The sequence below is a fragment of the Rhinatrema bivittatum genome, chromosome 2 (assembly GCF_901001135.1).
Source record: "Rhinatrema bivittatum chromosome 2, aRhiBiv1.1, whole genome shotgun sequence".
Classification (NCBI taxonomy): domain Eukaryota; kingdom Metazoa; phylum Chordata; class Amphibia; order Gymnophiona; family Rhinatrematidae; genus Rhinatrema; species Rhinatrema bivittatum.
Window position 1 is genome coordinate 811,462,813 of NC_042616.1, and position 12,263 is coordinate 811,475,075.

At 47.7% G+C, this 12,263-nt stretch overlaps 1 protein-coding gene across 1 annotated transcript in view; it reads left to right on the top strand.

Moving 5' to 3' along the window:
* The window catches only part of TONSL (tonsoku like, DNA repair protein), a 228,033-nt gene that overhangs the window by 128,404 nt on the left and 87,366 nt on the right, over positions 1-12,263 (top strand). The window contains exons 14-15 of the mRNA XM_029587216.1: positions 74-197; positions 8,357-9,432. Of these exons, the coding sequence (XP_029443076.1) occupies positions 74-197; positions 8,357-9,432 (1,200 nt within the window). The remainder of the gene's footprint in view (positions 1-73; positions 198-8,356; positions 9,433-12,263) is intronic.

The window sequence follows — 12,263 nt, forward strand, 5'->3', positions numbered from 1 at the left end:
CCCCTGGGCATCCTGCTGGAGAGGTGTGCAAAGACAAAATTCAAGCTTTGCATGTCTGTGTGTTCTTCTGTAGGGTTTAACCCCCCTGGGCACCCTTCAAGAATGGACACACATGTATAGAAAGCATCTGGACCAGGAGGCAAGACAGAAGCGACAAGACACTGAGAATCTACTGAAGGAGGCTGTCTCTGGCAGAGGTGAGTGGGCCTGGGGAGAGCCAGACCAAGCTCTGTTCTTCTGATCGGACCAGCTTATGGCCCAGGAAGTTCTTGTGCCTGGATATTCAGGAGATGAGGTGCCACTTTTCTCTGCTTCTTAGCAGTACTGGCTGTGAGCCTACAATCTAGCTTTTCTTTTACGACTGAGAGCATTGAGGCCAATATTCCAAAAAAACAAAAAAAACAAACAGAGCTCCTAAACTTAGAAACCTAAAAACGTATTCATTTATCTAGGTTTAGATTCCTAAGTTAGGTGCCTTCTTTTGAAAATCAGTGTTGAGCTTCTAACTTTCGTCCCCCATTCTAACTGCATCCTCATAGCCACCCACTTTTTAGGCTCCTAAATGTAGGAACCTAGTGAAACTAGGTGCCTAATTCCCAAAGTTAGGCTCTTAAACCCTTTGAAAATGGCCCTCATTGTCTCTCTGATTGACCCTAGTGGTCGATAGACGTCAGAGCACCGTTATTACATCTCCAGCCAGAAAAGTGAGAGCAAATCAGCGTTGGAGACAACCTACAGTCAGTCTCCACCCCGGAGCCGGAAGAACGGTGGACAAGTTGAAGTGAAAACTCCTCCCACTTTCCCTTCCCTCTCCTTTCCCATCCTGCTTTACCCCTGGGTGATGGTGCAGAGCTGATGGCTTCCCTCCTCCAGCCACTCCTGCTATGATTCATGATGCAGAGCCATTGCAGACGCCCACCTGCTCAGATCTGTGGCTCAGAGCTGAAAGATGCTCCCCCCCCGGTCGTCTTGTTCTGCTTCGTGGCACAGTGGAAGTCCTTCCCACCGGCTTCTACCTCTGCTGCTACTTTGTTCTGTGGCGTAGAGCTGATGCCGACGAACCCTTGTATTCCTCCCCCCAACCCCACTCCTGCTTAGATCTGAGAAGCCAGCTGCACCACTTTTCTAGTACCATATCAGTTGTAGACCGGTGGAGTTCCTGTTCGTACCCCAGATCAGTCCAGGCAAGTGGGTTTTGCATCCCTACCAGCAGATGGAGGCAGAGATAAAACCTTTTAGGCACTGCCTCATATCTGAGAGTGCCACCTGCAGTCCCTCAGTATTTCTCTGACTCCAGCAGATGGCAGAGGTGCAAACCTGCGGTCCTAGTGAGAAAAGGGAGAATCAGGGAGAAGGAAGATTCCTAGAGGACAGCTCCCTTCGTGGGCTATCCCTTCCTCTGTATATGTTTGTTCTTGGTGTTAATCAAGGGGTGCTAGTTCTAGGGGGGGGGCTCCAACTTTGCTCTCTACTCGCCCATATTTGATTGGGGTTTGTTAGTTTCTTAGTCTGATAGTTTGATCATCTTGGCTTGGGTAAAGGCCAATACTGAGGGATTGCAGGTGGCACTTTTCTGCCTCCATCTGCTGGTGGGGAGGCCAAAACCCCCTTGTCTGGACTGATCTGTGGTACTACAGGAATGAAAATTAGCAGCTAAGAACCAATTTTCCTCCTCTTTGCACCATCTCAAGGGAAGGACCAAGTGAAAAAGAAAACACATTTCTGATGACATTTGCCTTAAAATAGACAAATGTACCAAAGTAACTTTTTACTAGAGAAAAATTAACCAAAACTGAGGATACAGGTGTTTGGGGATGGATCAGCATACATCTGTATACTCCCCTACAGCATGAAAATCATAGGCTGGCCCCAGAGCGTCCATAACTGACTAATTGTAAGTTAAGAAATCCTTTCCAGGTTCATTAGCTAATTTTTAGGAGCCAGTGTATGCCTAAACAAGCCATCCTGTAAGCCAAAGGAGGTGCAGGCCTCCAAGAAAGTCTATATATACCGGGGCTGCTTAATGTCTCAGTGCATGCAAATGCTCAAAAGGACTTGAGTGCAAACCACATGCATCTTCCAGCATCAAACTTGGGTTAGCCTTTTGCAAAATAGAAGGAATGAATGAGAATCCGCCAGGGCATGAGGGAAAAGAAACAAAGCAAAAAAAAAAAAAAAAAATATATATATCTCTTTAAAGATGTGGACCTGCAAACAAAGAAAAGTAAGTGGCGAGAACTCGAGTACAGTGGGTTCCTTATCTCCTAGATCAGTCCAGATGCATGGCTTTTTCTTCCCTACCAGCAGATGGAGACAGAGAAGAAAATCTTTACTGAGCTCATGGTACTTAAGACAGTGTGCCACCTGCAGTCACCCAGTATTCTCTGTCTCCAGCAGATGGTAGAGGTGTAAAACCTGCAGACAGAAATTAAAGGTTTAAAAAAAAGAAAAGGACAAATTGCTCTCAAGGGTGTTAGTTTCAAGGAGGGCCACCCCAGAGGAGTAGGGTGAGCAGGAGTCAGTGACCCTAGATTGGCTTTGCCTGGGTGCTGTGGGGAAATTGGAAAACCCCAAGGGACTGCTTTTCTTTCTCTACGCTGCTTTGTGCCTGAGGAAAGGCTCCCTGAGCAGATACCAGCAGGAAAGTAGATCTTTATTGGCCTTTTTGCTGGTTGTTTCTCTGTTGGAGCCATGTCTTTTAAAAAAAATAAAATAAAATAGGAAGGCAGGCCTGGATGGCTCGGCGAACCGGGCATTCAGGAAGGAGAGAGGCAGCAGCATATTTTGTGGGTGAGTCCCGGCATCGGCTGGAAATACCACGATACTGTGCCTCGGGCTTTTCTGTTTTTTCCCACCAGGAAAAAGTTCAGCCGGGGACCCACAATGGCAGCGACTGCTGAATGCAAATCATGTGGAGGCGAGCGAGTGAGAGTGAGCTCCTCAGGTCTTTATGGGCCATGCATCAATGGCGGGAGTGCAGCTTGGCAGCTGCCAATGCCACAATGGAAGGGAAAAAGGCAGCACATACAGCTGAATCTGGCAGCACTGCTGTTCCCTGCAGCATGGGAGTCATGGTCATTTTGGAGTCTTGTTTCTGCGGTGCAGAGAAAGTCGTGGGAAGGAGCTACTTTTCCTCCACTGTTATCCCCAGCAGTACAGGCCTCACATAGTGCCCAGGAAGGATCAGAAGAGGGCAAAGACTTTCCAAGGGCAGAATCAGAGACTGGAGAAACATTCTCCTCAGAATCTGTGCTGTTGATGCACATGGCATCTTTGGTGAAAAAAGGGGCAACAGGGAAGCAACCCCACTCCAAAGGCCTTCTGCTTCTAGCCAAGATGTGAAAAGTGTCCTCTCGGGAGCGGTCTGGAGTTCCACCATGTCCTTCTGGGGGAAAACAACGGCTGCCCAGTTGGGAATCGGAGTCAGCAGGTTCGGAGGGAGAAGGAGATCCCTTGGCAGAGCCAGAGGGGGGGATGAGGAAGGTAAGATCCCAAAGGCGGAACAGAATGACCACAAGGTGGTCTGTCAATTCTTTAAGGAGAAGTTATTTTCTATGATTTCTCAGGTTCTGAAAGAACTTTGGATTAAAGAGGTGCAAGAAAAATTGGAACATGAGGGTAAAGATCTCATCATGGAAAGGCTTCAGGGTGCAGTGAAAGATTTTCCCTTCCACCAAACAGTTAAGAAGCTAGTGTTTAGGGAGTGGGATACTCCTGAGGCTGGCTTAAGTCGGCAGAGCCCCGGCGAAGTTTTATTCAGTGCTGGAGGCAGGGTTGGAGCTCCTGAAGTTGTGTAAGTGGATGCGTTGGTTTTGGCATTGACCAAATAGACTACCATTTGGGTGGCAGGATCGGTGGTGCTGAGGAATTCTCAGGTTTGTAAAATGGAGGTGCATTTTAAAAACATGTTTGAGGACTCGGCCTTGGGCATACCTGCAGCTGTGGTTAGTGCAGTTAGTGTAGCTGGGTTTAAAAAAAGGTTTGGATAAGTTCTTGGAGGAGAAGTCCATTAACGGCTATTAATCAAATTGACTTAGGGAATAGCCACTGCTATTAATTGCATCAGTAGCATGGGATCTTCTTGGTGTTTGGGTAATTGCCAGGTTCTTGTGGCCTAGTTTGGCCTCTGATGGAAATAGTATGCTGGGCATGGACCCTTGGTCTGACCCAGCATGGCAATTTCTTAGGTTCTTATGTGCAATAGCTTTATGGGATTAGACCTGTTTGCATTGGGTTCAGCAGTTTCAGGTGACAGGAGCAGGAGCCTTTCATCCAAACAGGCAGAGTGTTTAGAAGCTGGAGTAGCTTTTATAGCTGATGCTTTGTATTACTTGCTTGTCACTTCGGACAGAAATATGATGTCTGCTGTCTCAGCCAGGAGACTTCTGTGGTTCAGCAATTGGATGGCAGATGTCTGGTACAAATTGCAGCTTGGTAGTCTTTCCTTCAAAGGCAAGCTTCTGTTTGGGGAAGACCTGGAGCAGTGGGTGAAGCACTTAGATGACTCCAAGATAAGCCCAAGGGAAATAGGAAGAATTTTCCGGGAAGGCAAAGATATCGAGAAGACCGCAGTTCTTTCGGGGAACACACAAGTCTCCCTGACAAACTTCCTGTTCTAGTTCTGAGGAGCTTAAAAGGGCACAATGAAACACATTGTCCACTCTTTGCAGGTGGTCATAGGGAGGCAGCGCTCTTTTAGGAGGAGTGACCAAAAGTAACAATAGACCAGTGGGTCCTGACAGTCTTAAGAGTGGCTCCGCCTTAGAATTTGCTTGCTCAGTACGCAAAGCCTACATGGCCTTAAACCTCCAGCAGCAAGCAGACCGCGATCCGATCCATACTAGAACAGTTACCAAGGCTGGATGTGATAGTTCCCGTGTCCCAAGGGGAGCGGGGACAAGGTAGATATTCCATCTATTTCATAGTTCTGAAGAAAGAAGGCACGTGTTGACCCATCCTAGACCTAAAGTAGGTGAATGTGTCCATACTGGGTGCCTAGCTTCCAAATGGAAATAATGCGTTTGGTCATTGCGGCAGTCAGAAAAGGAGCGTTCTTGGCATCTCTTGAACTCAGAGGTACATCAGAAGGTCCTTCATTTTTACATTATTCTGGGAACATTTTCAGTTCTGAACACTTCCTATTTGTCTTGTAACTGCATCTCACACATTCACCAAGATAATGGTAGTGGTGGAAGCTTCTGTCTGAAAAGAGGGCATTCTAGTACATCCTTATCTAGATTGGCTTATTTGGGCAAAGTCAAGTGAGATTTGCCACTGATCATTCCAAAGGATGATGCAGAGGTTGCAATCCCTGGGCTGGGTTGTGAATCTGATAAAGAGTAACTTGCTTCCTTCCCAGTCATTGGACCAACTGGGGCTGTGTTTCGATACTAAAGTGGGCAAGGTGTTTCTCACGATGGAGAGATTGTTGAAGTTGCAAAACGCAAGTCTGAAAGTTGTTGCATCTTCAGGAGTTTGGGATTGCTTGCAGGTCCTTGGTTATATGGTATCTACTCTAGATCTATATCCATAGGCATTTGCACATATGTATCCACTCCAGAGAGTGCCGTTATCACGCTGGAGCCCACAGTCAGAGAATTTCCTGCTCCATTTGCCCCTTCAGGGGGAAGTCAGTTCAAGCCAATTTGGAAATGGGTGTGGAGCTGGAGATCCCAAATTGGGTAGTGGTGACCTCCGATGCCAGTCTGACAGGATGGGGGCCATCTGCCAGAGTCAAATGGTGCAGGGCCAGTGACTATCTGCAGAAACATCATGGTTCATCAATCGTTTGGAAACGAGCAACCCGGAAGTTTCTCTGTTTTCTTTCAAGGCTTCACAATCTGGCATTAAGAGTCCTATCAAACAATCGACAGCAATAGCTTACAGCAACCATGGGGGGTGGGGATCAGGAGTTCAACTTAGTCCTGGGAGGCCCAAGAGCTGTTTTGCTAGGCAGAGCAGCATCTATTGGCCCTGTCAGCATCGCATGTGGCCAAAATGTGCTAGTGGATTTCCTCAGCAGAGATTCTCTAGACCCCGGAGAGTGGGAGTTCTTGAGCAAAGCGAAGACTCTCATTCACTCAAAGTGGGGAATTCCTCAGCTAGACTTGATAGCATTGAGGCAGAACGCCAAAGCTCACCAATACTTCAGTTGCAGACGAGAGCAAAGGTGTTCAACCGTAGCCATTGGGATCCTGTTATATCTGTTTCCTCCTTGACCTTTGGTAGGCAGCGTTCTAAGGCATTTCGCGGCTCATTGTAGGAAGGTGATCCTGTTAGCTCTGGAGTGGCCACATACACTGTGGTTTGCAGATCTGGTGGTTGGGCCTCTGAGGCTCATTCATCTTCCCAGGCTGCTTCATCTGGGGCCAATTTTCTTGGATCAGGTGGATTGTTTTTGTCTCGCAGCATGGCTTTTGATGAAAGGCTACTCTGAGGAAGTCATTATAACTTTGCTTCAGGCCAAGAAACCCTCAACTTCCTTGGCTTATGGAATGTGTTTGTCGTGTTGGCTCAAGGTGGGGGTCCTCCACTTTGCCCCTCAGTTTCTCGAATATTTGCCTTTTGCAGAGGGTACTGCAGAAGGGGCTGGCTTTGAATTCTCTGAGAGTGCAGGTGGCAGCCTTGAGCTGCTTCAGAGGTAGAGGTCAGAAATATTCCTTGGCTTCGCATCTGGATGAAGTAAGATTCCTTAGAGGGGTGAAACATTTGCATTCCCCCCCCCCCTCCCCCCTGGTGAGATTGGTTCTATGTGGTCCGCCCTTTGAGAAAGACCTCACATTTTGGACTTTCTGGTGGTGATTTGTCTAGATAACTTCTGAAGCTCCGAAATACATCTTTAGAGAGACCCCTTCTTTCAGATCTCAGAAGAGAGGGTATCCTTGCGCACAGTTCCTTCGTTTTTTCCAGAGGTAGTATCTCCGTTTCACCTAAGTCAGATGGTGGAGTTACCTGCTTTTGCAAATTTGGAGTCATCTTCTCCTCATGCTAGGGAACTGCACTTGTCACTGACAGTTTTCAGAGGTTGGTTCATTTCATTATACTTTTCAGTCTAGCAAGTAAGGGGTACCAGGCTTCTAAAACAACCACTGAAGGGGAGGCCATTGTGTCTGCTTATATACTCTACGTAAAGGATGCTCTGTTCCAGAGGGACTGAAGGCTCATTCCACTAGAGCAAAGGTGGCATCCTGAATGTCAGTTGGTTTCACCACAGGAGATCTGTTGGGCAGCCACTTGGTCTTCACTACACACTTTTGCAAAGCATTAAGGGCTAGACCCAGCTAGTTTTGGAAAGTGGTTGTTATGAGCATGAATTTTGGATGCCTGCCCAGTTTAGGGAAGCTTAGATACATCCCATGCATCTGGAATGATCTGGAGGACGATAAGGAAATGAAACTTGGTTCTTACTAGGTAATTTTCATTGCTGGAGTCCAGAGCCCCACCCTGCTTAGAAAGACAGCTCTGTGTGTAAATAAATCAGAGGTTGTCGAGTTTCCTCTATAGATTGATGGGCTTGGGAGCTTATCTTTCCCTGCTCAGTTGGGAGTGGGGGATAGTTCTGGTTTTAGAAGTGTTTTGCTTGGGTGCAGTGCATACTAAGTGACTGCAGTTGGCACGCTGGTATTAACATCATGAGTTCAGTAAAGCTTTTCTTCTCAGTCTCCATCTCCTGGTAGGGGAGAAAAGCCCATGCGCCTGGACTGATCTGTGGGACTCCAGGAAGAGAAATTAGCAGGAAAGAACCAATTTTCGTATATAGGATGATAAATCATGTGTGATGCATGACTTTTATTTTTATTTTCTTGTAGAATAACATTTCTTTTTTCTATCTGCTTCCCTGGACTCCTTTTCTCCTCCAGCTTTTCCTTCCCTTTATTTCTCAGGCTTTCTTCTCTCCCTTTTCTTCTGTTGATCCTCTCCCCCTTGAGCTGCTGCTGCTGCTGCCCTCGAATCAATCACCTCATCTCTCTTCCTCATTCCCCCAGCCCAGCTGCTGGTCTTCTCTATCTTTCTCCCTCTCCACAGCCTCCTTCCCCTCATCATCCAGCCACAAGCCTGAGAACTCAGGAACTGTCTGAGAACCTTTTCCCTGTTTAAGGACATTATTACCATAGTCTCTCATTAACCTCCTAATCTTGCTTGACATGCTTTCTCCTCTGAATGTATATGAGCCTGGCTTGTCCTGCCTAGGCTAGTAGGTTTTATAGTTGCATTCCCAAGGGACATGTAGTAGGGATGCATTTTTAGGTTGTGAATGGGGCAGGATATTATTGTTTAAATACATTGGCTCGGTAGATTTGTTAGTTTGCTTTCTCCGGCTCTGACTCACTCACTCTGTGTTTATCCCACTCTCCAGCCTTCTCATCTCTACAGCCCGCTGAAGACTTCCATGACAGTGAATTGTTTGATGCAGAAAGTTCGCAGACTCTGACCCAGTGTTCTTCTCGCCCTGGTCCTCTGAATTTCCAAGCACTAGAGCAAGATTCCAGGAGACCCCAGCACAATAGTGGGGCACCTTTTATAACTCCCACTGGCTCTTCCAGAGTCCCAGGAAGTAAGGCCGGAGGTTGCCACCTGAAGCCCTCCAGTACAGAGGACAACATGGAGTTGTTGGATGGAATTAATCTTCTGGCTTGCAGCACACAGGTTCCTGTGAGTCACAGGTGGAGAACCTGGGATGCTGACAAAGCGAACTCTTCTGAAGAAGAGCAAGACCAAAGTATGGTCCCTCTGAGGCCAGTCAAGAAGCGGGTTTTAGGTCAACGGTCGCCAATGGATATAGAACACACAGATAATGAAAGAAGACAAACCTCCATAGTTGAAAGGAGGCACTTGGATGCTAGCACTGAGGATTCTTCTCTAGGGCCACTGGACGAAGTAAAAGACATGGATATTGACTTTCCCAACACTGGGAGATCCATGTACCAGCAAGCCATGCGTGATTTGGGTAGTGCCAAGTCTAGAATCCTTAGTCAGACCTTGACGGATGTATCCAGTGGGTTATTGGCACCCAGAGATAGAGATGCACTCATACCTCCTGATCAATATCTCACTGATGATTGGCTGGAAGATGACCTTGGGAAGAGCCATCCTAGAAAGAGAAGCCGCAAAGACCCCTTGGGAAGGACTGAAGAAGATATGGGCAGCACTGGGACAGACAGTGATGATAGTGATGCTTTCTTGAACCCTCAGAGGATGAACCCCCCATGTCCCACTAGACAGACTATCTCGCATGGCAAGAAGAGGTCACGGCAGACAAAGATGACACAGATAGTGGACAGAGCCGTGGTGGGACGGACTAAAAGCGGCCTACAGGGGGTTGATGGCAGCCTTGCTAATACTTCCATCCCCAGGGTGACTAGTGCTGGCAGTGGTGGAAGAGAGAGCAACATGGACTGTAGTGCAGGGAGTGTGCCAGGTGTCACTCCACTGGTGAGTTGGAGGGACATGTGGCATTAAATTATGTTTTTAGAGTGCTGTTATGTTATGAACTGGAATCTGCCACCCACAGGGAAAGGAGGTGGTTGAAATGTTTGGTCCTGGGGCACTAGCAGGGATTTCAGATTTGGTCCTCACAGGAAGAGGGAAGTGTTATGAACTAGTCCACAAAGGAAGAGGAGGGGGCTATGGTGTCTGACCCTGTGTAGCATTAATAGGGTCTTCCCCAATGGAAAGGGAGTATTAGAAGGGATCTGCCCCTTGCAGAAGAGGCTTAGATGACTGCTCCTGGAGTACTGGTAAGGATCTACCCCAAAAAGAGGAGGTTATGTCTTTTTCTGGAGCATTAGAAAAGAGGATGGGATTATAAGGATTGTGTCTGGGAGCTTAGGATGAGGAGAAGGGGGTATAGTATCTGAACCAGGAGTGTCAGAAAGAAACTACTCCTTCAAATACAGATAGGGACTTTCCATGTACATACCCAGATCAGTCCAGACTCCTGGGGGTTTTGCCTCCCTGCCAGCAGATGGAGACACAGTTTTACTGACACTGTACATAACCCAGTGTGCCACCTGCAGTTCCTCAGTTTCTGAGACTCCAGCAGATGGGAGATGGTGCAAAACCTGTAGTTCTGCAGTGAGGAGACTGTTTTGGATTTATGAACCTTCCTCCCAGGGGGTTTTTGGGTCCTAGTGGGTCCTTTCCTGGCTGGTCGAGGTGGACGAGCTGGGGGTTTGTGACCCTTTTGTACACTCGCTCCTTTCTTCCGTGGGGTGTAAATCGGTGGTCCAGATCCCTCCCCTTCACGAGGCTGCTGAAGTAGACACAAGCTCAGGGCTGCTGTTTTCTTTTAGTTGATCCCTTTTTTTTTTTATTAATTTGGCTGATTTGTTTTTTTCTGCTAGCAGCTCTTTGTTCCATTCTAGGTATTGTAAGTTTTGAAGGAAAAAAAGTCTTCTTTTTTTGATCTGCCATGTAGCCTGCACTCCTGGAACCTAAACCTCTGAACCAAAGGAAAGTATTGGTTTCTATGTATCATTATTTGCTCTGAGTATTAAAAAAAAAAAAAAAAAAAAAGAGAGAGAGAGAACATTGAATTAGAGGAATCTGTGCAGCAGCGAGGTTCCAGGGCGGGAAGCTACCTCAGCAGCTCGGGGAGCTCGGCATTGGGGTTTTTCACCAGCTTCTCTGCCTGCGGAGGAGAACCAGGTATTGGCTCCATGGCACTGAGAGACTGTTCCCCCTGCTTGCTGTTGAGGTGCTGGTGGTGCTGCAGGTGCGGGGAGGAACTGCGTGTGCATGCAGCAAAAGCATTCAGGGGTCTGCGTCAAGCATGGCCGCACCTGTAGAACAAGCCTCATAGATGACAGGGTCTAGCACTGAGGCTTTCCCCGTCGGCGCAGAAACAGTGGCCATTTTCGATTCCTAGCAGCATCCCCTCCTCAACTATTGCCGACAGTTCCCTGTCCCACAGAGGTGCAGAGAGGCACTTGCACTGAGGAGGCGTAGAGGTCTTCTGCCGGTTTTAATTTGCTTATGCGCAAAGCGTGTTTAGCGAGATGCTGGCTCTTGGCCTCAGTCTCCATGGATTCTCGGCCAGTCAAGAGGCCTGAGCTTGTTGAGAAGCTCTTCAGGCCAATGAATTTTGGTGCCGGAAATGGATCCGAGCCTAAACGTATTGAAAGTGCAGGCAGCCTTTACTTGGCCCTGTGGTAGGCAACTGCAGCGGTTCTTTTCTTGCGTGCGTAGTCATGTGCGTGCATACTCACCGCCTGGCGGTTGCATGTGCTGGGACCTCCGCGTGTAAGGCCATGGCCTAGATTTGAGCGTGTATGTCTGTGACCTAGACTTGAGTGCAAATTTGTGCAGGTACTTGAGCGTTTTAAGGCTGCAACCTAGACTGGAGCGTGTATTTGTGTGGGTACTTGTGCGCATACGACCATGGCCTATATGAGTGCGTATTTGCGCATGTACTTGTGCATGTACGCCCACAACCTAGTCTTGAGCATGTATTTGTATGCTTCATGGAGGGGTGCACGTGTACGCCCAAGTGGCATTGGTGTGCACACAGGAGGCCACCTAGAGACGAAGTTCAGGAGAGCTATGCGCCAGGGATGAACAGGTCCGAGTGCCTTGCTATCTGTGAGGCTTGCTGTGTGATAGCAATTCAGTCCTCACTTTCTCTCCATTTGTGTCAATGCTGTTTAGATGCTCAAAGCGATGTGATTACTACAACTTTTGCCAATGTTGGGACATCCCCTTGGCCTATGGTGTCTCTGGAGTGGTGTGGAGTGGGAGGTGAGGCAATGGTCAGTTCTCCTTTGTTCCCGAGGGCAGAAGCTTCCCCAAGAGGTTGGAGAGAGCAAGGTTGGGCCTATGGACTCTGGTATAGATCCATCCTCTTCCTCCAGGGTGGAATGTTTCCAGGGCTTTGAAGACCTTTCTGCAGGGGTGCCCAGCAAAGGCAAAGCAACCTACTATGTAGGGATCACGTGCTTGGGCCTCCCATTTCAGTCACAGTGGGCAAATGCTGCAGGGAGGCTGTCACCATTCACTCACTCATACATTACCCGTCTTCAACTTGGCTATGTTCCAATTTGCGTATCTACAAACCAACAAGACATTTAAGATCCTTAAATAAAAACCTATTAGACGTTCCATCGGTCTGCCTTGCAAGGCTGGACATTACTAGCAAGAGAGCTTTTTCTGTTGCAGACCCATCTATTTGGAATAACTTACCAAACACTCTTCGTCAAATTTCAAATTCACAGGAATTTACGAAATCACTAAAAACGTATCTTTTTCAATCTGCTTTTGAGACTCTC